This window comes from Podarcis melisellensis (assembly GCF_964234715.1).
Source record: "Podarcis melisellensis genome assembly, chromosome: 10".
Taxonomy (NCBI): Eukaryota; Metazoa; Chordata; class Lepidosauria; order Squamata; family Lacertidae; genus Podarcis; species Podarcis melisellensis.
Window position 1 is genome coordinate 53107259 of NC_138542.1, and position 25215 is coordinate 53132473.

At 43.0% G+C, this 25215-nt stretch overlaps 1 protein-coding gene across 1 annotated transcript; it reads left to right on the top strand.

Annotated features, from left to right (window-relative positions):
* Positions 1-79: 79 nt before the first annotated feature.
* Positions 80-23854, top strand: LOC309379254 (protein mono-ADP-ribosyltransferase PARP12-like). The gene is made up of 12 exons (XM_081928267.1): positions 80-577; positions 2937-3072; positions 8102-8369; positions 10103-10204; positions 12373-12496; positions 13512-13689; positions 14368-14488; positions 16967-17063; positions 18024-18105; positions 19157-19287; positions 21312-21463; positions 21792-23854. The coding sequence occupies exons 1-12, from the start codon at positions 225-227 to the stop codon at positions 22049-22051; spliced, it is 2004 nt and encodes a 667-aa protein (XP_081784393.1). The 5' UTR covers positions 80-224; the 3' UTR covers positions 22052-23854.
* The last annotated feature ends 1361 nt before the right edge of the window (positions 23855-25215 follow it).

Below are 25215 nucleotides of genomic sequence, written 5' to 3' on the forward strand. Positions count from 1 at the left end.
CCTAGCAACTCATGGCTTTCGGTTTCGTTTTTCCCTCAGGCCGGAGAGAGATCACGAGAGGCAGGGGCGGAAGTGGAGAGGTGGGGAAAGGGACGGTGGTCGTCGTCGTCTAGCGAAGGCGGGAAGCGGGCGGGTCTGCTCCTAGTAGTAGCGGAGGAGGAGGAGGAGGAGCAGCAGCTTCGCCGGGAGCGCCGGCCTTCTGCAAAAGCTGACCCCCAGCCAGCATGGACCGCTACACTTCGCAGAGGCTGGCCTCCCTGGCCCTGCGGGAGCTGTGCACGTCGGGGGGCTGCCTGCGCCAGGACGAGCTGTGCCGGCGCGTGGCCCTCGGCGTGAGCGCGGATCTCCTGGGCGCGCTGTTCCAGGACGCGCGCAAGTTCACGGTGGTGACCCGGGAGGAGGCCCCCTCGGCGGCCGAAGGAGGAGGAGGAGAAGATGGAGATGCCCAGGTCGTGGTGGCCACCACCGGGGCGCGGCTGTGCCCGGAGCACGGCAGCGGGAAGTGCCAGGGCGGCTGCCGGCGGCTGCACGTCTGCCGCTACTTCGTGGGCGGCGGGTGCCGTAACCTGGACGGCAGGTAAGGCCGGCGGAGACCCCCTTCAACCCCCCCCCCCATGCTTCATCGGCTATGGGAAACGGCTATGTATAGTGAATACTTATCTACTTTTAAAAATTTTTCGCCTTCTTTATTTTTCTTTGTTCTTTTCCCCTTTTTTCTGATATCTTTCATTTCACTCCTTTATTGTGAATAGCATTTTATAGAGGTATAAATAACTGTAAATATGAAAAGAGACAAAGTCTTCTCTAACTTTTTCCCTTGGTTATATGTATTTTCTTTTTCTTTTCTATTTTCATTTGTTGTAAATATGTATGTTTTCTAATTTGTACTTAAAATATTTTAAAAAAACAAAACCTCAGATACTTAATCGCCGGCGTGTTTGTTCGGAAGCAAGACGCACCCCTCGAGTTAATGGGGTGGTTGTTTTTTACTCCATAGGGAGCGTCGTCTAGGACTGCCGTCTGTGGGGAGGGGAGGGTTACTATCCAGGAAGGGGGTCGTGCAAGCGGGGCAGCGACCCCACGCCCTCAAATACTAGGATTGCTATTGAATGAGCTCTGTTTGGACTTGCTTCCGGGTAAACCTTTGCGCCCAGGGTCGGGGCCGTAAGAGTAGCAAAAGAATTGCGGTGCGTGGACGGGAGAAGCTGAACCGGTTTGTAGACGATCCCAAGCCCAGTAGCCGGATCGGGGCGGGGCGGGCAGCTCGAGTTGTTGTTCAAGAGAGCATGTTTGAGCTGTGGGGGGCGAGACTCCTCCATCTTCCCCGACTTTTAAGTGTGGGGCGGAGCCTCTCTTGCTACCATTGTTCGAAGTCCTAATCTATACAGTAGTTTATGTGGACGTGGAAGGAAGTACGTACGGTTTTAAAAGTTGCCTTTTTTGCATTCTGTTAGTATGTGCAATGGAAATAAGTTGAGTTTATCTTCTGTAGAGGGTTGCATAATTTTGAAGAGCCAAAAAGAGGACACATTTGCCGACTTTTACTTTTTACTATGGAACACCATATTTTTTACTATGGAACACCAGTACTTGTCCTGTAAAAAGAGGACATATGGCAACCCATATGTGTACATATTTTTACCAAAAGCAAACTTTTGAAAGAGACTGGCTTTCTTCTTTTTGTTGTTGTTGTTGTTTAGTCGTTTAGTCGTGTCCGACTCTTCGTGACCCCATGGACCAGAGAACGCCAGGCACCTCTGTCCTCTACTGCCTCCCGCAGTTTGGTCAAACTCATGCTGGTAGCCTCAAAAACACTATCCAACCATCTTCTTCTTTTTGCCAGTATGCAAATCATTCAGGCTTTTCACTATAAAAATTAAATTTGGTGGTCTTTGGTAAGGTGTCTTTGTCATTTTAATTTTTAAATGGAAGTATTTAGCTTGCTTTTGTAATGCCCAATTCCCAAAGACTTAAACGACCAATCAAAGGACAGTTTGTGATTATTGCTGCCATTAGTTTTACAGTACATCATGTTTGCATACTATTAATGTCTTTTTCTCTAGACGGGACTCAAGGCAACTGATAGATAAAAATGAGAACTACTGAAAACGTAGGGGAAAAACCTCAAAACCCTAGCAGGTTCCTATAAGGGAATGCAGTCCTTCAGATAGTTTGGACCTAAGCTGTATACAAATACTAATACATAGTGCTGTAAAGGAAATTGCAACTTCGGAGTTCATGAGTTGTTTGTGGCTGCTAAAACTACCACCATCTATCTTTCTTTTTCGCTATGGTTTTACCTCCTTGCTCAGGAGATCTTAAAACATAATGTGAACTCATTTTCCATGTTAGTCTGTTGCAGCAAAAACAACAGCCTTACAATGTCTTAAAAAAATAACCTTTTAAAATTATATAAGCCTTTGTGAGACAGTCCACTTCATTTTGCTTGAACTCATGTGACACTGCTTGCTTTCTCCATTCATTTGTCCTGTCCTAATCATGCACTTCTCCTTTTTCAGGCATCTCTCGAATTTAGGGTAATTCAAGATGATGAAACTTGATAAATTGGGCTTTAAAAAACAGAACCCGTAGTTTTACCTTCAACCTGTTTTTAACTTACAACTTTTAAAATTTTGATGTATATTTTATGTTCTGTGGAAACCCATTTAGAGGTTCCAGCAATTAAGCTGTATATAAATTAATATATATATATATATTATCCAAAATGCTGTTGGACAAAGATTGCTGAAACTGTAGTCCTATATGTACTTACCTGGGAGTAAGCCCCAATAAACACATTGATATTCCAAGTAAATCTGCATAGAATTGGGTTGCTTGATTACCTTTGGCTATGAACAACATGCAGCTTTAGTTCATCTTTGATGGTAAAAGCAGAATGCAATTACAAGCATGTTTAATGTTTTCGAAATTTACAGGAAGCCATGCAAGTTCATCCATGACTTTCATTCACCCCATAACCTCCCTGTCCTAAAAGAGCATGGGCTCGAAAGCTTAAAGGATGATGAATTGTGTCAGCTTCTGCTTCAGAATGATTCTTCACTCTTACCTGAGGTGAGGACTTTCACTCATGAACGATGATACTTTTAATGAATCTAAACAACCAGTGAGCATACCAGATATCTGGACCTTTGGACCCTTCAGGAACCTGATTAGAGAACTCCAGCTTGTACTTCCGTTAATTTATTTTAAATGAAAGTGATTAAACCATGTAGCTGTGGTGTTCTAGCAGCTATTGTAAACTTGAGATAGCCATTATAATGTGTGAGCAAAACTAACCAGCATGTTGTGATTTGAGTTCAATGTGTTTCTTTTCCTGGTGCAAGGAATGTGCTTTTTGCTTGGCTTAGAGAGATAAGGAAAAGGTTACAATATGCCCTGCCTAAAGCATTGCAAGAATGTGATGAAATCCCTCTTTAATGATTTGTATGTGTATGCATCCCCCACATTCTTGAGTAGGATATGTCAGTTGGTTGTGTGTTACTACGGCCTTGCAAGTACAGTGGTACCTCAGGTTAAGTACTTAATTCTTTCCAGAAACTGTTCTTAACCTGAAGCACCACTTTAGCTAATGGGGCCTCCCGCTGCTGCCGCACCGCCGGAGCACGATTTCTGTTCTCATCCTGAAGCAAAGTTCTTAACCTGAGGTACTATTTCTGGGTTAGCGGAGTCTGTAACCTGAAGCGTATGTAACCGGAGGTACCACTGTCCTTCAGAAATTACTAGTGCAAATGCACTTCGTTGGTTATTTTTGGTTCCAAATGGAAGGAGCATGTTTGGTAAATCTTCACTGCCTGATTGTCAGTATAGGCAATTGGCTGTTTACAAGGCTTTGTTGTTACTTAAGTTAGTTCTGCAGCTTATGATACTTCTGATGTGCTGGAGATGTTCTCCACTTCAGAGTGGTGGAATACAGTGGAGAAGTCTTCACAGTTGCTTCCTTGCACCTGTTTGGCACTTCAATGGCATGTGGTTGGCCACTGTCAGAACAGGATTTTTGTTCATTAGGGCATTCAGTGGCCTTAAATTGAATTTAGTTGATCTCTGCTATTATGGCTGGTTCTCTTTTGTTCATTTTTAGGTGGTTTATTTTATTACTATACATTTCTGCCCAACAGCGTCTCGAGGAAATGTACAAGAAGAAAAAAAATTAGGGCAGATTTAAGATTATAATACAGTGGTGCCCCGCAAGACGAACGCCTCGCAAGACGGAAAACCCGCTAGACGAAAGGGTTTTCCGTTTTGGAGGCGCTTCGCAAAATGAATTTCCCTATGGGCTTCCTTCGCAAGACGAAAGCCCATAGGGAAATCTCTCGGACCTCCTCCGAAGGCTGGCGGTGGGGCGGAGAGACCTGCTCCCCCCGCCAGCCTTCGCATGGCTGTCCTGAAGACTTGCGGTGGGAGGAGGGTTTTCCTTCCCACCGCCAACTTTCAGAATGCTGTTCTGAATGTTGGTGTGGGGAGGAAAAACCCTCCTTCCACCGCAAGCCCCGGGAACAGAGGAGAAACGCTGCGCGCCTTCCCCTCTGTTCCCGTACCTGTCCTGAAGGCTTGGGGTGGGGAGCAAAGCCCTTCTCCGCACCGCCAGCCTGGCAAGCGGTCTCCATAGGAACGCATTAATTGATTTTCAATGCATTCCTATGGGAAACCGTGCTTCGCAAGACGAAAAACTCGCAAGAAGAAAAAACTTGCAGAACGAATTAATTTCGTCTTGCAAGGCACCACTGTACCTTGAGTTCAAGCACCAGTAGTAAAGGCGATTGCTGGGTTGCCTTGAAAAACCATATTGAAATTATGAGTGGAAAATAAAAATATAGTACAGTGGTACCTCGGGTTAAGAATTTAATTTGTTCTGGAGGTCCGTTCTTAACCTAAAGCACCACTTTAGCTAATGGGGCCTCCTGCTGCCGCCGCGCCACTGGAGCACAATTTCTGTTCTCATCCTGAAGCAAAGTTCTTAACCCGAGGTACTATTTCTGGGTTAGCGGATTCTGTAACCTGAAGCGTATGTAACCCGAGGTACCACTGTAAATAAAAAAGTTTATATAAAAAAATTATTTATATAAATATAAATAAAAAAAGCTCAAGGGCCTTGGTGTAGCTGGATTTCTCATAATGAGAAGTAGTTAAGAGTCATTGGAAGTGTATGTTTAATAATGAAATGATGGTAAGGGAACAGCTGTCGCTCAGTGGTAGAGCATCAGCATTTTATACAGAAGGTCCCATGTTTGATCCCCAGCAGCTTCAGGTATGTCTGGGAATGTTTCCTGTCTGAAATCCTGGAGAGTTGCTAGGCAGTACGTCATGAGAAGGACCAATGGTCAGACTCTATATAAGATGTATTAATTGCCACAGGATGCTATGATGGGCTTTGCCATGAATATTTGGAGGAAATGGGTCTACAAGTGCTTACTTCTTAGCAGCAATAGCTGGGAATGAAGTGGCCATGATTGGTGTACCTGGAGCTGGTGTCAGTTGCCATTTTGCCTTGTGAACTTTCTTGAAATCTCACTGGCTGTTTAGTCCAAGACAGGGTGCTGGCTAAAAGGTGCTGCTCTTGTAATCCAATGTAGATTTTGGTGCAAACTGCAGTGTTTTCAGGTGTGTTGTCATTGTTCTGAGGGCGAAATAAAATAAGTAAGTTGGAATGGAAGGCAAAGATTGGCACCTGTGGCGTGTCATCTCTGCTTCACATTTGCTCAAAAGTAGAGGAGAAATCATCTTGGGGGTAAGCCAGAGGGCCCTTGTTTCATTTTAGTAATACAGTGCTATTTTTCTAGAAAAAGTGGTGGTGGAACTCACCATGAACACCTCCCTTGTTCTCTTAGAGTGGCAATGGTGCCCACCTGAGAGGTGTCACAACTGAGTTCTGACTGGAAAAAAAGCCCTGGTAATAGAGATGTGAAGCCTCCAGCCCCCCCCCCCAAAACCCCTGGGTTGGAGAAAAATTTAATCCACCCTTTCCAAGACTTCACATTTCTAGTAACAAGTATTCTGTTACAGAACATCTGTTGTGTTTGAATATTACTGTTTATTCAAGTGAGTTAGTAATGAAAGTTATCTAATTTTGCCTGGCAGCAAGGGATAAAACTTTGCAGCTTGCTTCCTCTTAGGGCGTACGCAGTGTTTGAAACAGATATATAAGCTAATTGCCAAATGGCACCTTAAACCTAGGTTATGATCGTTGCAATGGAACGTCCAGGCACCCTTTTTTACCATGAAATTTGTTATTATCAAAGCAGTATACAACACATTAAAACATCAAATAAAACAAATTCAAGCTTCAATGAAGATATTTTAGATTCTTCTCTAAGTGACATTTTGCCTTCCCCATATCTATATACCTACTTAATTTATATATCTGCCCCATAGCAGATGTCCCCTAGGAAGCCAGTGTGGTGTAATGGTTAGAGCAAGGGTCAGCAAACTTTTTCAGCCGTGAGCGGGTCCACCATCCCTCAGACCATGTGGTGGCCTGACTATATTTTTTGGGGGAAATGGACAAATTCCTATGCCCCACAAATAACCCAGAGATGCATTTTAAATAAAAGCACACATTCTGCTCATGTAAAAACACCAGGCAGGCTCCACACATAACCCAAAGATGCATTTTAAATAAAAGGACACATTCTACTCATGTAAAAATACGCTGATTCCCAGACCGTCCGCGAGCCGGATTAAGAAGGCAGTTGGGATGCATCTGGCCCACGGGCCTTAGGTTGCCCACCCCTGGGTTAGAGTGTTGGACTAGGACCTGGGAGATCAGGGTTGAAATCCCCACTCGGTCATGAGGCTCACTGGGTGACTTTGGGCCAGTCGCAGCCTCTTAATCTATCTCACAGGGTTGTTGTAGGGATTAACTGAGGAGAGGGGTGAACCATGTGCTCCCTGGAGAAAAAAAGTGGAAAATACTGCATTTTCTGGCGTATAAGACTACTTTTTAACCCAGGAAAATCTTAACAAAAAGCGGGGGTTGTCTTATACGCCGGCTACAGCAGCATCTCCTGCAGCAACTCCCCACCAAAGGATAAAACAACAGCAAATTAAATCAGAGGACACCAAGCTCTCTAGATGAAGCAGAAATACACTTGAAAATTGGCACCAGAAGCCCCCAGCCACTGGGAAGTGGAGCGGATTTCCAAGCCGGACTGGAGACTGGTTTTTAAAATTTTTATTTAGTGTGCGTTGGAAGAGGGGTAGTCTTATATGACGAGTATATCTCAAACTCTATATTTTAACTAGAAAAGTTGGGGGGTCGTCTTATACGCCCAGTTGTCTTATACGCCGGAAGAAAGCTGGAGAGGCCAGCCAGGTGGAGATGTCCATTGCCAATCTGGCGTCCAGAGATCTCCAGGTGGTGCCTGGGGGAATTTTAGAACACTGGGCTGAGTAATACTGACACAACTGAAAAGTCACCATGTTGGCAACTAGATTTGTAATTCTTAACATACTGGGCCAGTACGATAGGTTGGTAATGACACACATGGCAGCCCCCATGACTGCTGATTCTAGACACAGAAAGGAGGAGTCCAAGAAAGCCAAGTTACTTATTGCTCAAAAGCTTTTCTCCACAGATTTTGAGAATTGGTCATTCCTAATACTAAGTCATAGCTTCTAACGCTTGAGCTCATGTAGCCAAAACAGCACCACCCATGCACAAGAAAAAGGTATGAGCAGACTTGAGGTTATCCCCAAGGTTTCCAGTTATGCAAAAAACCTTTGGGCGGGGGGCAGACAGCCTATTATAACTCATTGGCATGGAATGTTGGCTGACTAAGTTGGGATGTGGAGACTGACAGCCAAATGGGAGGAAGTATAGAATGAAGAGACAGGAAAGGGAGGAGACACTCCGAATCAGGCCAATAAGGACTGAGCACGTTCAGCGAGTGCTGTGACAAGACAGAAAACAGATATGAATAGAATGGAGCTCTGATTTTGTTACAGGACCACATTCACGTTGCTCTTGCTCCTTGAAAACATTCAGGCATTGCTACTCCTGTGTTTACATCTTACTCTAGTCTATTTGCTTTAAATGAATTTATGTGTCTTGATTTTTTCTTCTTCTCCTCCTTTTTGTTGTTAGATATGTCCATACTATAACAAAGGGGACGGACCCTATGGATCTTGCACCTTTAAGAAGATCTGTGTCAAACTCCACATTTGTCAGTACTACCTCCAAGGAGAGTGCAGGTTTGGGAGTACCTGTAAGCGCTCACATGACATTACTAACTCAGAGTGTTACGAGAAGCTGGAGAAGCGAGGAATGAGCCACGCCACGATCACCAAAATTCCCTTGATCTACAGGAATGCATATGACATCAAAAATAGCTCAACAGCATCAACTAGCAGAGGTAGAGTGCTTCATTCTCTTTTATAACACTATAGAAATCCCCAATATTACTAGTACAGTAGCTGCTACTCACTGTGAACGTCAGGAACAGAAGGTTAATAATTATAATTATAATAATTTTATTATTTATACCCTGCGCATCTGACTGGGTTTCCCCAACCAGATCAATATAGCAATGCTGTAAATATATTGATAATCTTTTGCCCAGTGAAGGAGATGGGGAGGCAGGGTCTGTAGCTACTGCCCTGTGAGTTTTAAGAGCTATCTTGGCTTGCCTTCTAAGAAAGGAGAAGAGAACCTTTCAGATAAAATAGTGGGGCCATGTGACCAATTATTAAGTTGGCCAGCAGTTTGGAATTGTGAACATAGGAAGCTGAGTTGTACAGGAAGAATAAACAATAAAATGAGTAAAAGAAATATGGCATAATAGTTGGAGACAGAACACTGGTCTGTTTCAGCTAATTGGTCTTTTTCACATAAAAGTAATCTAGAGTCCTTGGGAAGAGTTTTAACAACAAAACTTCTTTGTGGGCTGTAACCAGCTTCTTTAAATGCACCTCTGACTGATAAAAGCTCATTAACCAGAGCAGCTGCTTTCATCATGAGTTCTTCATTGTCAACATGACCTAACGTTATATATCATATACTTTTTCAAAATATGCAAGAAATACCCTTATAAAGGATGCAAATAGGAAATTCCACCCATTACATTCTTCCACTCTTCCCAGGGCTAAAACAGCATAACCACTACTTTCATGAAACATAATTTGTAATAGCTGTGAACCTGCTACCTCCTGTGACTAATTATTAGTAATTGGAAACAGATGTTACAAGAATGCAGATTGGTCAGACTTACTGTTGAGTCCGTTAGGATTTACAGAGTTCAAACGTAGAAACCCGGTATGCCTCACATTTACGTAATGTTACATGGGGATCTTGCCCTTTGTACAAAGACCCGTGTACTTGTTCTGTAACAAAAAAAATCTTTCTAACTCCTCAGGAGTAGGCTTGCATTAATTAAATGGGCTTCCATGATGTGTGCAGAGATTTTGCTTTGATGCTAGTCTCTTCTAGTTTGTCCTATATACGTTAAAGGACAAGGACATAATAAGATGTTTAACATTAACTGATTGGCCAGTAGTGGAGCTTTTCGATAAAAACCTGCCATCTACAGAATTGAATGCATTGTTTAAGTTGTAAAGGTTGTGCACAGTATGAACAACTGCCACATTTAAAATATCTAGTAGGAATGACTATTATTTAAGCACTGACTTGAGGAAGACAACTCTAACTGGGTTTTCAGATCTCAAAGTACTCAGGAACCCAGAGCAGTCAAGATGTTTATTTATTAAATTTGTATACCTCTTCATCTGAAAATCTCAGGGTGGTTCACAACATAAAAATACAAAAAGAAAATCCAAAATACATAATAAAATAAAAACAAACCAATAACCCCCTTCCCACAAACACATTAAAAAAGCCATACAATGTTCATCAGCTGGTTATACAGAAATGTTTTCACCTGGCACCTAAAGATATGTAATGATGCTAAGAATATGCTAAGCAAAATGTTAGAAGAATATTCATCATACCAGTTGAAGATTACATGGAATAATTTTGGGTTTACTTATAAAGCCTGCAACCCACTTGCACGGGCTTTGTAGTCCAATTACCAGGTGCAATCCTCAGGTTGCGAAACACTGAGCTAGAGTCTGTGTTTTCCTGCTTTCTCAGAAAGAAAATTGAGCAGCGGTCGGGTACCATCAACCACAAACAGCAGCGAAGATTCAGATTTTATATGCTTATACCACATTAGGAAAAGTTGTAGCTTTCAAGGTAAGTGAAATAAAACCTGAGTTGGATTCTATCAAGCTTTTCTTTTGCATGTGTGCGTATGTATCACTGTCCATCCCCCCTTGCACTTTCAAACTTTGCAAAAATGACCTATTGGCATCATTCCCTAAGAAATTGTTATTTATTTCGCCTTGAGCCACTTGAAAAATAATGTTGGCTAGTTTGCTAGCCTCTCTCTTTTACTTGCCCCTGCCTGCAACAGATGTACTTTGAAGAAGATCCCTTTACTTTATTCTGTACTTGAGCATATGAATTGAGTGGTGTCTCTTAAATTGCCTGACGTGGACTATATGCAATAATAATTCCCCTTATGCCAGGGGTGGGGAATCTCTGGCCCACAAGCCAATATTGGCCCACCAAGGGAGTCCAGTTTGGCCCATGAGGCCATTTCTCCTCCAACCATGTCATCATTTAAATCCTCTGATGTCAATGTGTGACATCATATACTGGCTGGGAAGGAAAGCCTCAGTCCTGCTGGGTGCTGGTTGCAAACATATTGCCTGTGAAGCAGGCCCTGGCAGAGAGCAAGATGAATGAAACCCTTCATCAGAGAGTATAGTATTTCCGGATGCTGCTTTGCCAGTGTGTTACCCCATGATGTCAGATGATTGACGTATAGGTGGCCCCACTCACTTGTCATTGTTGACCCACAGAGTGGCTGGAGACAAAGATCGGACCTGCTTGGTGGAAGAGGTCCCCCATCTATTTGTGATGGGAAGGTATTTTTTGCAAATATTTAAGCATCCTTGCTATTCTGTTTTCTACCGTGTTGATTTATTAAGTGTTTACTAAACTTACTAGTTTACTTTTGGGGCTTAAAACCCCAAACCTCTATGTTAATGGCCCAAATTAAGACCTTGTTATACCAACTGTTCAATATTCTCAGTAGACAGGTTACATTAAGTAAAATGTTTGAATGTTGAATGTGTAAATTTATGTCTAGAGCAGTGTTTCCCAAACTTGGGTCTCCAGCTGTGTTTTTGGACTACAGTTCCCATCATCCTTGCAATTGGTCCTGCTAGCTAGGGATGCTGGGAACTGTAGTCCAAAAAAACAGCTGGAGACCCAAGTTTGGGAAACAGTGGCTTAGAGGTCATTAGATGTACTGCTGGATGTTTAATGGTTCTTGTATTTTTATTTGTTTAAAAACAAAAGTTTCAAAAAAAATTCCCTCTCTCAAACCAACTTTAAATAAAAATGTGCTGCTCTTCTGTTACTCCTACAGTAGCATTAAGTTTCTGCACTTCAGCACCATATTGTAAATGGCTGGCTGTTAGATTAACTTCAAGGTGACTAAGATGCCCATATGACTCACTGCAAAGTAGGCAGGCTGAATTCTCAGCAGGCATCAGGAGAATCAATTCTAATAGAGACAGGGAAGTATTAATACCTTTATACTGGCAGGGCTACATCTGGACTATCATGCCATCAGCAACCATTGCACCTGGCAGCTTTGGAAGGTGAGTCAGCAAGACCCTCTCCCAGAACTGCTCCAGCCATTCCACGCAGTTGTTATGTAACTGGTTTAAACAACATCTTCAGCCTGGCTCGTGTGTAGCAATATCTGGCTTGTGTGTAGCAATGGGGGAGTATAAACCTGTCCTCCCCCTTGGTCCATCTGGAGATGGCATGTTCCTAGTGGTCCTAAAATCCAAATGCTTTTACCTGTGCATAATATAACCTGTAGGCCAGTTTTGGGTGTCCTGTCCTACATTCCATGCCATGAACAAGATCCAGATGATAGGTGCTTACCTTCCTCTTCCCTTGCAGTTCCTTTTCCCTTTTGTGTCATGTCTCTTGGTTTGCAATCCATTATTTTAAATTGCAAACCACCTTGAGTGCTTGAGTACACCATATGAACGTAGTAACTTTACATGACAAATGTCTTGGTTGTATTTGAATGTTTAGTATGAATGTAGATTAATCAATCCTAAGTGAGCCTTGGATTTGCAGGCTTCCCTCTCCTCAACTGGATGGAGACAACTGGTTAAATGGAAAATTCTGAACGCCTTGTCCCAGCTTTCTCCTTGCAAGCATTTGTGGTTCGCTTCACATCCTGTGTGTTTAGCACCAGCCCCTCAGTGTTTCTTCTGTAAAGCCCATGGGTAGATGACCAAGGGTTTTAACACAACTTGGTTTTATTTGTCTAGATAAGTGTATTCGAGATCACTTCCATTTGCCATACAGATGGCAAATACTTAATGGGACCCAGTGGGAAGATCTGAAGGATATGGAGAAAATTGAACAGGCCTACTGTGACCCTATTGTTGACAGGTATAGATACATTAATAATGCGTTCTAGTTTGGCTCTGAATTTTAGTGATACAGGTCTCTTTGCTGTTTGTTTATATTTTCCTTAGTAATTAACTCTGCTGGTGGATTACTACTTGAATGTTTTATTTTGTCTTTTTAATGGCTTAACTGCTTTTGTAGTGCACAGAGCCTTGATTTAAGCTGGTGGGGAAACATTTGAAATCGGCTTAGGCTTCATGTGGGGAAAAGAACCAAAATGCATTGTGTGTGTGTTTGAGCTCTTTTAAAAGTATATTTGTGCAGTCTTAGAAGTCATCTTAGATTCATGTAAGTTTTTTTTCGCCATCTTGAGGTTGAAAGGGAGGGTTCTAGGTCTCAAGATGGCAGAATGGGACTTGCAGTTGTGGCATCCGCATGCTTTTTTAACACTTGGGATATGATCTGATTTTAACTGTGAATAATATCCCACTGAAAGCGAGGGCAGATCCACACCCTACATTAAAAACATGTTCAACACACATCTGAAGCACATGCCTTCCCCCGAAGAATCCTAAGAACTGTATATTCATCTGCACAGAGCTACAATTCCCAGCACCCTTAACAAACTACAGTTCCCGGGATTCTCACGGCAACATCATTACAGAACTTCATGGAGCTAGTCAAAATTAACTAGTCACTATTGTTAGGAAGAAAGCTAGTCTGGGGATGGGAAAAAAAGAATAGTGCTGCAGCAGGAGCCAACTGGGACAGTTCATCTGTGAAAAACAATCTAAGCTTCAGGGAGTTTTGGGGAGAAGCACACCAGCCTCCTGGAAACTTCTTCACGAAAAAGGGAGAATTTGCAGCACAGCGTCACTGCTTTAAATGCTTTTAACAATGAAATTATTCTTGGTTAAGGGTGGAATAATTAAAAAAATCATGCTGGCTTGCAGAAAGTAGCAGATCTCAACATTATTAGTAGTAAAGAATATTTAGTTCTTTGGAAATCTTTCAAGTGGACTCTAACACCCCCCCAAAAAAACCCAATTGTGCACAGAATTTACTACAACAGCGCTGCAGACATCGTTTTCTCCAGTATGACTTGTGGCACTGCCAAAATTAGACGGCTCTCCACTGCATCTTCTGTGACCATGGCGCCTCACTATATTCTCACAACTGATTGGATCTGGTACTGGAAGGATGAATATGGGGTGTGGAATGAATATGGAAAGGAAGTAAGTAACATGGGATCATGCTGCGCTGAAGCAAGTCGTATTGTGGTGACCCTTTTTGAGCATTGTAAAGTGGTGCAGATAGACAAGCTTGAAATCTAGTTGGCATCCCTCTCTCAGCAATTGTCTTGCTTCACAACCTGCTGGAACATTTTTCTGCGTAGTGTTCCTTGAAGTAGATCAGAACTCTGTTTAAGACCACACCTGTGGGTCAGATTTATTTGTTTGGAACATTTCTGCCCAGTCCTTCAGTATTGCTGTTCCCAAAACAAAATAGGAAGCACATTTTTTTTAAGTGCAACAAATAAAGCAGGAACGGTACTAAACAAAAATAACCAAGAGCCTTCATGCTGGTGTTGCCACTGATCTTTTTTAGTTTCTCTGGCTTTTAAGTAACAACTTCTGACTGTGGATTTTGTGCCTTTCGACTACCTGATTTGGCTGAACTTTGAAAATCTATTCCACTTAATGGAGAAACACTGTCTTGCTTTCTAGTCATTCCTTGCCTCTCTAATGTTCTGAGCAATTGTTGCAAATCCAGCCCGTGCATGCTTGCTTATAAAGGGCGAATATTTTTTTGTACAGTCCAGTATATCTCACGCTTTAGACCCCTGTAGATTGTAAGGTTTCCTCTTGGCTTTCTATTTTTAAAAAGGGATGTGATTTCTTCTCTGCTGCTAGGATGTTGATCACTCTGCCGCCACAGTGTCCTGCTTTGACTTGGAAAAAGCCTATCAGTCTGAAGCGTCTCCAACACTCACGTTTTCAGCTGGAAAACACAAATACGAGCTTGATTTCAAAGGTAGGTCTCATTGAATCAACTGAGGTGTGCTTAAATATAATCTGCTGGAACAGGGGCAAGGAACACTTTTTGGGCCAGATTTGGCTTGGCATGGGTCCCAGTTTTGCCCACCTGTCAGGCGTTCTCAAAGTAAAGGAAGGATTGAACTCTGATTAATAAGAATGCACACAAAGGCCTGAACCAGCAAGACTCTGGGAAGGGTGCGTATAATAGTCTCTGTCCACCCCCTGGCCCAGGTCGTTTTATTCACAAAAGAACTTTTTACAGAGTGTTCGTAAGAACCAATCAGATTTCTTCTGAGCATTTCAACAAACCCCATGTGGGGACAAAGTTAAACTACCAAAACTAATTTTTGGGGTAAACAAAACAGAACTACAAAGGAGTGCATTTGGCAACCCCGGAGGTGATAAACAAGCAATATACATGATAAGAAGGATGGCCAGGAAGACAGCGATCATTATCACCTTCAGATGATAATATCACCTTCAGTTTCCTGCCCCTAAGATTAACATATCAGAAAAGCTACATCAAAGAAACTTGCCCACTATCTTTATGGCCCAGGATGCCTGTCTGGGGAAGCAACTGGAAGCAACTGGGCTGCATACATGACTTGTCAAGCAAGAGAGATGGGCAGTAGAGGAAATGGCCAGAGATGCACAGGGTTGTGGGATTTGATCAGAAATTATTGTCAATAAATTAAACCCAGTCAACACAATGCATTCATCGTGGACACAATGGCTTGATGCATATTTTATAATTCCTCACAGTTATGCCACCTGACCCCACACTCTGGATATTTGCACACCTGTCAAATGTGATGTCAGGTGTGCAGCAGGTAGAGAAACAGCTGGATCCACGTCATGCATCGTATCCATGCAGATGTCTAGTTCTTTGGAAGACTTTGAAGTGCATTCCAAACCCTTTCTTTAAGCCCTGATGTCGACAGAATTCTCTTCCCTGCTGCTGGGGGAAGCTCTACCCATAAAGAAAACCGGCTTGAAATCACTACCCATTAGTTGATAGGTGGTGACTTCCAAGTCTGCTGATCAGCCCTGCACAGGGCTCTTCGTGAGTCCCAAATCCCATGAAACATTGCATGATGTCATTGTGACATCAGGTGATTTGACAGGTGTGTAACCTCTTGTCATATTTGGCCCATGGGAGGTAGGGGAGATAAGGATCTGGCCCACTGGTTTGATCAGGTTTTCCACCCCAGCGCCAGAAGTCCACCTGGTGCTGCCGTATACTGAGCTAGACCATTGATCCCTCTAGCCTGGTAATGTATACTTAAAAAGTTCTCCATAGCAGAGGTCCTTCCTAGCCATGCTATCTAGTATCTTTTTTTTACTGTAGATGCTGGAACCTTCTGCATGCAAAGCATATGCGCTCTACCATTGAACTAAGGCCACACAATGGCCACATTCAGATGAACATATTTCCGCCTAATAAGCCAAGATATGAATGAGCCTTGTGTCTCTGCATGCAGCCCTTTACTTAGGTGAGCAAACAAAATCAGGTGGACTTCTTCCAAGCCATGGCTTGATATCCTTGCTTGTTCTGAAGTTGGTAACCATTGTTTCCCGGTTTGGACTATAGTCAGTTGTTCCTTGGTTCATTTCAAAGAGAGAGGAGAAGGGGCTGCATGCATAGCCAGAAGAGTAATTCATATTTTGTTAAGCCAAGATAGAATAAAAAGCCTTCTGCTCAACCGGAGGGATTATTCTGTTTATTGGACAGCGGTGGTCTTTTCTAGGTGTTTAGATGGCTTCTGTGGTACAGGTATAGAATGAACCTTGCATGGAGATCTATCTTCTAAATCAGGAGTTTCAGAAGCCAAATAGGCCTTCTTGCAATTTTGCCCCATATTAATTGGTTTCACCTCTGCTTCATCAGCCAGCGATGAAGTTTCCTGCAGATTATATTCTAAAAGATTTTGAAGGAAGGAATGTTCTCTAGAGGTTTTCTGGCTCTTCTCAGTTTTAGGTTATAAATTTGAACCAGTGGTATTCAGATCTCTTTTAAGAGGGAGTATAAATGACTTTGGCAGCAGAATACGTTTTCAAATGGAATAAATGTTCTTCTGTATGTAAAGGTAAAGGGACCCCTGACCATTAGGTACAGTCGTGGACGACTCTGGGGTTGCGGCTCTCATCTCGCTTTATTGGCCGAGGGAGGCGGCGTACAGCTTCCGGGTCATGTGGCCAGCATGACTAAGCCTCTTCTGGCGAACCAGAGCACGGAAACGCCGTTTACCTTCCCGTCAGAGCTATTTACTTGCACTTTGATGTGCTTTCAAACTGCTAGGTTGGCAGGAGCAGGGACCGAGCAACGGGAGCTCACCCCATCGCAGGGATTCGAACCGCCAACCTTCTGATCAGCAAGCCCTAGGCTCTGTGGTTTAACCCACAGCGCCACCCGTGTCCCTCTTTTGTATGTAAGCACTGTTAAATATTTCTTTGGCTTCCCTCTTCTCCCCAGCCATGAAACAGAAAAACCTGCGTTACCTGACAGAACGAAGTGTTCGAAGACGACCGAAGTTTGTGTCTGTAAAGGAAGTAGAGAAGAAGAAGAAAAGGTTGGTGACCAAAGTCTGTACTGTATAGAGATTATGCACTACAAAGGACATCAGTGAGGATTTCATGAAAGAAGGAAGCATTTAATGCTTGCTGTCTGCCTTTCCCATTGTCGCCACAACCTGTAATAAGGCCTGGCCACTGTGGGTGTTCCAGAGTTTTGAGTTCAACAATAGAGAACAAAGTGCACTGGGACAGGACATTTGAATGAAAGGAAATCCTAAAACACCTAAAGAGCGTTTTGCAATAGTTGAGGGAACCAGCCAATCTCAGTATTTTTTCTTCTAGGTTGTTGTTATTTTCCCCTGTTGTGAACCTTTATTTTAAGTGAGAGGACTGCAGCTAGAGGCTCCTGGGCAAGAGCCTGTCCTCTAAAGCAAGCCAGTGTAGTGTCGGGCTAGGATCTGCGAGACCAGGGTTCAAATCCCTATACAGTAACGATGCTCACTGAGTGACCTTGGGCCAGTCACTCACTCTCAGCCTACCCTAATTCACAGGGTTGCTGTGAGCATAAAATGGGGAGGAGGGGAGCTCTGTAAGCTACATTGAGCTCCTTTGATGAAAGGTGGGATATAAACATAAATAAATAAAGGATTCTGGAAGGAAAAGAGGTGTGGAGAACTTCGTATCCATGGCAGGAATGTGCCTTTAGGGCTGACCCAGCTCTCATCACTTGCTTTTCAAACCGACTTCCTAGGAAACTTGACTTACTGATCAGGGTTTTAACCTCCTGATTAGTACTGTAGATGGAAAGGTTATGATTCTGGCATGGGTGTTTTGCTGAACAGGAGCTTTAATCCCTCCTTAATTTAATTGGTGTCTTTACACTTGATTTTAAGGCAATATTCAAAACTTGAATGTGTTCACTTCGCCACATATTCAGCAGGTGTGTGTTCCCCCGGCAGCTTAATATTATATGTAAGCATTAATTCTTAATTGCTTGATCTCTTCCCATTGCAAAGTGGGGCCAAGCAGTCAACAGGAGACAATGCGCACATTCCAGCTCACTGGGACCAGTCAGCCTTGCCAGAACTTGGATATAAGGTAGGATACTCTGAAGTGTGTGGGGTCAGGCTGTCCCTGTAATGCCTCAATACCCAATATGACATCTTCCCTACTGACATTGTGTCCAGGCACTGCAAGATGATGCTTAACGTCTGCCAAAGGAAAAGGGCAGCTTTAGCATTCTCCTTGGCTGATTCTATGCTCCAGAACTATTTGCTTTTACTCACATCTTTTCAGATTAGTTTAGTCTGATTATTGCAGAACCATTATTTGTATTTTGGCAGGGTGATAGGATGAGAGATGTGCATTATTATCTATTTCCCTCCTTCGTAGCTTTCCTTTTTATCCCTCATGGCTTCCATAAAGTGATATCTAACCTATCCAGTAAAATTCAAGAACAAAACCAGTAAAATGGAACATTGGGGAGCAATGTTAGCAGTTTTTTACCCCTTCAAAGAATATAAATGTTTTGCCAGTCTCCCAAAAGTCAGGAGAAAGGCGAGATGCATTAGCCAAATGGTTTGTGGAGATGCAAGGATACAGCATTAAATACTGTCTTTGAAGGGCTCCCTGACTTGATAAGGGTTCCCTGACTTCTCCCATTCAGGAAGCCACTGCACCAAAGAATTAGGGTGAGTGTAGATGAGAACTCTGTGCCTTGCCATTCAGAAAGGTAGCTAAAAGCCTACTGTAGGATAGCAGGGCTTATATCTGTGTTCCATATCTAGTAACATCCTGTTGCTGAATAACTGTGTTTACAAGGAATACTTTTCTCAAGCCTGATACCTTCTATACTCCTGAACCAACAGATAAAGATTAAAGAATAACAAAATAGGTCATATTTTAAGAACGATTCAGCATCAGCAATCTTACACTTTGCCCCAGAGATGAGGATGATCCAAGAGATTGTCCTTTAAGTGTCTGGTCAAAAACCTATCTCTCCTTCTCCCCCCGCCATCAATATTGAGGGGCCCTGCACCTCTGGCCTGCTACTCCACATCTTCTTTATGCACATTTGGAATTACCTTTGTTACATGAGTTACTCTTGCTGCCGTTTTCATGAAGCATCTTTGTACCTTTTGCCTTGCAGCTGATCACCCTTCTCCCATCTTCCAAGGAGTACAGAAATGTCCAGGTTAATTTTCAGCGCACGATGCCAAATGCATTGATTATGAGCGTCAAAAGAATCCAGAATTTGGCTCTGTGGGAAGTATATCGGTGGTAAGTGCAAATTCATTGCTCTGGTGTTATGTAACTGGGTTTCTCTTTACTTTTCCAAAGCCCAGATTTACTGCTGCGTAGCGGAGATCCGAAAACATTCCCGAATGCTGGATTGAAGTCCTGTTGTGTTCCTCAGTGTTTAAATACCCAGGCAGTGTTCATAGAATCAGAGAACTGTGGAGTTGGAAGGGACCACGGGCGCCACCTAGTCCAACCTCCTGCAATGCAGGGATATTTTGGTGTTTGGGCCAAGTAAGAAGGTGATAGGACATCCATGCCTAAATTTATTGCAAGCGTCTAAGCTTGGGATGGGATGCAGGTGGCGCTGTGGGTTAAACCACAGAGCCTAGGGCTTGCCGATCAGAAGGTCAGCGGTTCGAATCCCCACAACGGGGTTAGCTCCCCTTGCTCAGTCCCTGCTCCTGCCAACCTAGCAGTTCGAAAGCACGTCAGTGCAAGTAGATAAATAGGTACCGCTCCAGTGGGAAGGTAAACGGCGTTTCCGTGCGCTGCTCTGGTTCACCAGAAGTGGCTTAGTCATGCTGGCCACATGACCCGGAAGCTGTACGACGGCTCCCTTGGCCAATAAAGTGAGATGACCAGAGTTGGTCACGACTGGACCTAATGGTCAGGGTTCCCTTTACCTTTAAGCTTGGGATAGATCCAGGACCATGGTGTTGAGGAGGGGCAGGGATGTGGGCAGTTCCAAGTCTTCTTTTTCCTTGCCGTTTCCACATCTATCCTCCCTCCTTTTTGTTTCCCCCTTGGGGAAAACATACACATATCCAACCAGCCCCCTCTGAGGTCTCTGAGATACTGCAGATGTGCAAGTATCCAGGCGGTCGATTTTGCACAGAACTTCCCATCAGAAGCTTTGAACCTGACCGTGGTGCATTTTGGAAGTTGGGAGGCTGCTTCGCCACCACGGCACAGTGTTTGTGCCTGTTCTTTTGCTCCACAAAGACCCTGACTTGTTTGTGTGTAGATTTCAGTTCTGTTTCTTTTGCAGAAACAGGAAGCAAAACTGAAAGTAGAAAATTATGTTGCTGTTTCTTTTCCTCAGAGTTTTGTCATTTTTGCTCTGTATATGAAACCAGTTTTGATAATCTGATCCAAGTGACTGCTTCTCAGTTTTGGAACTGGGTTCACATTGTTATAGGAATATATATGTGCCTCTCATAAGTGGCCACTATGTTTTCTACATATCCTGATTGGCGACATTTATAATGCTATCTGGCGCCATGTCAGAATACAGGAGAGTTGCTCTCTTGATTATTTCTTAATCCAAGCACATCCCTTTAGACTTGAGGTGGAAGAAAGTGATCTTAAGATACTCGAAAACAACTTCTGACGGGCACCATGCAGGCATTTAGTTATTGGATCTGAGCTCAAAACACTGTTGAATTGTGCAAAATCACATTAGCGTGGCTGAGTTGGGCAGTTGGAAAGGAACAGGCAGCCTTATACAAAGCTCCTGTATTAGTTATGAATGTTTAGCCTCTTGCACCAAAACATCTGATGATGACTTAAGAAATGTGTGATTTACTTGCTTATTTACAGTGCAGTCCCAACCATCCATACTCAGAAGTAAGTCCTGTTGAATTCAGTGGGGCTTATTCCTGTTGAATGAAGTTAGTGGTACCAGGGTTGCAGCCTTACTGTATGTATAGACTGCTTGGATCTACAAAGGCTTCCATAGTGGTTTGCAATAAATAATCATAATAATAAATAATGTGTAAAATCTAAGGACCAGTAGGCAAAAAAGCAAGACAGAGCAAAACATCAGAGCTTAACTGCTGAAGACGCAAAGTAGAAAACACAAGTTTTCATTCACTGAGAAGATGGAGTTCTGAACAGATGGGGGCACTACAGAAAAGATGCACCATTGATGCTATCTGGAGCAGGGCTGCATTGGCAAATCTTGAGCCCTGGGTGGATGAAGCTTATGCTAAAGCAGTGCTCTCTCTTGTCAGATCCTGGGTGTTTCTGCATTAGGGAACTTTGAGATATTTGCTTCTTTGTAGGCAGAAAGAACAAATGAAGAAGGCAAATGGGGGAAATGATGTGGATGAAAGACAGTTATTTCACGGGACCAAAAAAGACCACATTGATGCTATCTGCCAGCAGAACTTTGATTGGAGGATCTGCGGCGTCCACGGCACAGCCTATGGCAAAGGTAACTTCATTCTGTTAAAACTATCGTGCAGAAGGAAAAGTGGATTGCTTATCATTTAAGGGTGGGAAAGGGTGGTTTGCAAAGAACGGTGAGACTTATAAGGAAGTGTGCTTTAGATTGCTGTCTTAGAGGCAGAACAGTGAGCAGCCTAGATGGGCAGCTGATGTGAGAAAACTTGAAGAACATTCTACTTTTTGGCCTTACAGTAAAGCTTCTATTGGATGATTTGCTAATGTTGCATCTGCTGTACCACCTTGAACTAATAGGCAGTAGCCTTACTCTGCGCTGTTTCTTTTTTGTCTCTTTCCACTCCCTCTCCCCTTTACAGGAAGCTACTTTGCAAGAGATGCTTCGTATTCTGATAACTACACCAAAAGCAATTCTTCTGTCAAGACCATGTTTCTGGCCAGAGTGTTGGTTGGGGAGTTTACGAATGGTGTGTCTTCCTACCTCCGCCCTCCTGCCAAAGACAGCCAGAACTCGGTCTTCTATGACAGTTGTGTGAATAGCACCCAGAATCCATCCATCTTTGTCATTTTTGAGAAGCACCAGATCTATCCCGAATACCTCATAGAATACAGAAATTAGGAGGAGCTTTACTTTGGAGCGTATAACATTGCTTATCTGTCTTGCGGGCTGCTTTCCGCAGACATTTTATATTAGGAATGTGGTATTTTACTTATTGAGTTACAGATATTTTAAAAGTGTTCCTGGTTAATTTGGGCAGCCTTTTTTTAAAAAAACACAAACACCAAACCATAATTGTTTTAATGTAAGTTCCTGACACATCTGTGGGTGGTAAGCACCTCGTTAGAAAAGACCTACTTTCTCTTTCACAGGAGGGAATGACTTCTTTGAGATGGTCTCAAAGCAATTCTTCCTTCACCACGGCTATTATTTTATTTGTGAGCATAAGATTTGATTGATTAATCATACAAGCTTTAATTGATTAAGACTATGTTAGTGAGAGGGAGGCGGGTGGCGCTGTGGGTTAAACCACTGAGCCTCTTGAGCTTGCCGATCAGAAGGTCAGCAGTTCAAATCCCCGCGACGGGGTGAGCTCCCGTTGCTCTGTCCCAGCTCCTGCCAACCTAGCAGTTTAAAAGCACGCCAGTGCAAGTAGATAAATAGGTACCACTCCAGCGGGAAGGTAAACGCCATTTCCGTGCGCTGCTCTGGTTCGCCAGAAGTGACTTAGTCATGCTGGCCACATGACCTGGAAGCTGTACGCCGGCTCCCTCGGCCAGTAAAGCGAGATGAGCACCGCAGCCCCAGAGTCGCCCGCGACTGGATCTACCGACCAGGGGTCCCTTTACCTATGTTAGTGAAGTGCGACAAGTCTTATGTGAAACCTCTTGAAATGGTTGTGTAATGACTTACTACGCAGTCCAGAGACCACTGCCTCCATTTCTACCTGCCCCGCCCCCTGCAGTATGCACCTTGAAGCTTGATATCATTAGTGCAGCTTGTGAGTGTCATTTATTTTCATTCCCAACAGTGGAATATTTTGTGTGGATTGGGTCAGTAATACTTTATGACTCTAGGCAACGACTGCTGTTTTCCATCAGCAAGCCAAATGCCGCAGCTTACTCTCCTATGACTTTTCTGCCCTTTTATTTTAGCAGTGTTGATTCCAGTTCTCCCTTGGGACATTGTAGTTTCTCCTTCCTTGGAGGCTTTTAAGCAGAGATTGGATGGCCATCTGTCATGGGTACTTTAGCTGAGATTCCCGCATTGCAGGGGGTTGGACTAGATGACCCTGGGGGGTCTCAACTCCATGCTATAACAAAATGTGCTCACTAGGATTTCCCTTTCCTGAAACAGTGCCCCCTTAGTTTATCTGCATGACAGCCTTCATCATAAGCAACCTGGGGAAATCAGTATTGGAAAAGTTTTGGAAACTCGCCATTGCATATATACATGTGCTATATCAACAAAGGTGGCTTTAATCTGGCTGCAATAGTTTGGGCATGCGGAAGCTAAGGAACAATCGGGAGATCACTACAAACTCCTAGCTGTTCCTCTGAAATCCTGCCCTTTCCCAACCGACTCCTGAAGTTTAGCTGTTATAGCTTGGTGGATAGAGTTGGCTGGATGCATCATTTAACTTAAGCCCATTGAGGGGCTTAACTGGTTGAATAACTGATTAATACTGGGATTGGTTTTTTAAACGGCTCAGTTTTTAAGCAGTGAATGTGTTTTGCTGGTCTTGCGTTGAGTTCCTCAAGACACTGTTGAAACTCTAGTTGACATGCTCTCTAGCTTATAGCTGTAAAGCATTTCAGTATTGTGAGATTCGAGTGGATACTGTCTGGTATCATTTGCACCGATCCTTTTCTTGCAATGCATCTGTCTTTTAAGTGAATTAAAACGACTGGAGTTAGGAAGGCTCCTGAGTTTGTGGTGCTGTTTTTGCTTTTTAAGATCTCTGTTTCTGTGTTCCGTAAGTTGCCCAACAGCAGGACAACACCACTTAATGTTCATTTGGCATCAATAGATATGCTGCATACAGGATGTGAATCACATTTTTGCAAATAGGGCTGTAGAGAGAAAATAATATTTGAAGAAAGATGAGTAGCAAAGAGTGGTGGTTGGTTGGCATTAACCAGGATAAAGTATGGAAGCCGTTAGTTTATGGGCAATCCAGTAAATAACTTTTCTTGAAAAGATGTTATTTTGGGGGACTGGAAAGAGAAACTAGGAGCTTGCCTAGAAAGGGAGAATGATATACATGCTCCTATCCAGAGAGCCGTATACAGAAGCTGCTTTTGGCATGTTGATATCTCTGGATTAGTGGGTGTTGGGAGTACAGTAGATTGTCATCCTAATGTAAAGGCGACCCATTCATACTTCATTGTTTTCACTTGGATGTTCATTCTGGTGCAACTAATTACATATAACTTTATGCTGCTAGAGTTGGATTGGGGCCACGGAAGATGTTTCCAGTAGGAGAAAGTACTGCCATCGGTCAAAGGTGCTCTGTAGGGCTACAATAAAAAGATATCCATGCGAGTTTGGGGAGAGTTGTGATGAAGATGGGCTGCCTCTGCCATAGGATAAAATAGCACCACAAAGAAACACAGGAAAAACGATAAGTATATACGAACTCTTTCAAAATACCTTTATTTTGTAAATGTAAAAAATTGTCAATTAGTAAAAGCAAATATACAAATGCTTCACATTTAGTAATCAATAATAGCAGTTTAAATGCTTGTTTACTCAGAAAAGTATTGTTATAGTCATCTATGAAGAAGCACAGTTCCTTTCCCCGATTATTTTTAAATGTGCAGTTTAAAGCAGAGACAAAAGAATTCATTGAAGGTGCTTCATTGTAATAATCATAGCAACTAAAATAATCACTCTGTCACAGCAACAGGTTTTCTGCTTTTCTTTCTGGCAGTTAGCCACAAATCCATGTGAAAAGCATCTTGTATGGAGCAAACTTCAGCCAAAACAACACACATCCCAAAAACATCTATATTTTGGCCCCCTTCTTCTCCTCCCTGAGATCTTAATGTGGAAGTTTCATAGTAGAGTTCTGCCACCCTGAAACTTGATAACACTTTGTGCTTTCAGGTGTTGTGTTGCCATTTGCCATGTCTATAGTGCTTACTGCGCATGCTGTAATTATCCAATGAACAAATTAATGTGATGTATTGACTTTCTCATTGCCAACTGCCTTGTGGCTGAGCAAGTGGGAGCTGAGCCATAGATCTTGAATCATATATGTCTGTCTAGTTCAGGCATCAGAA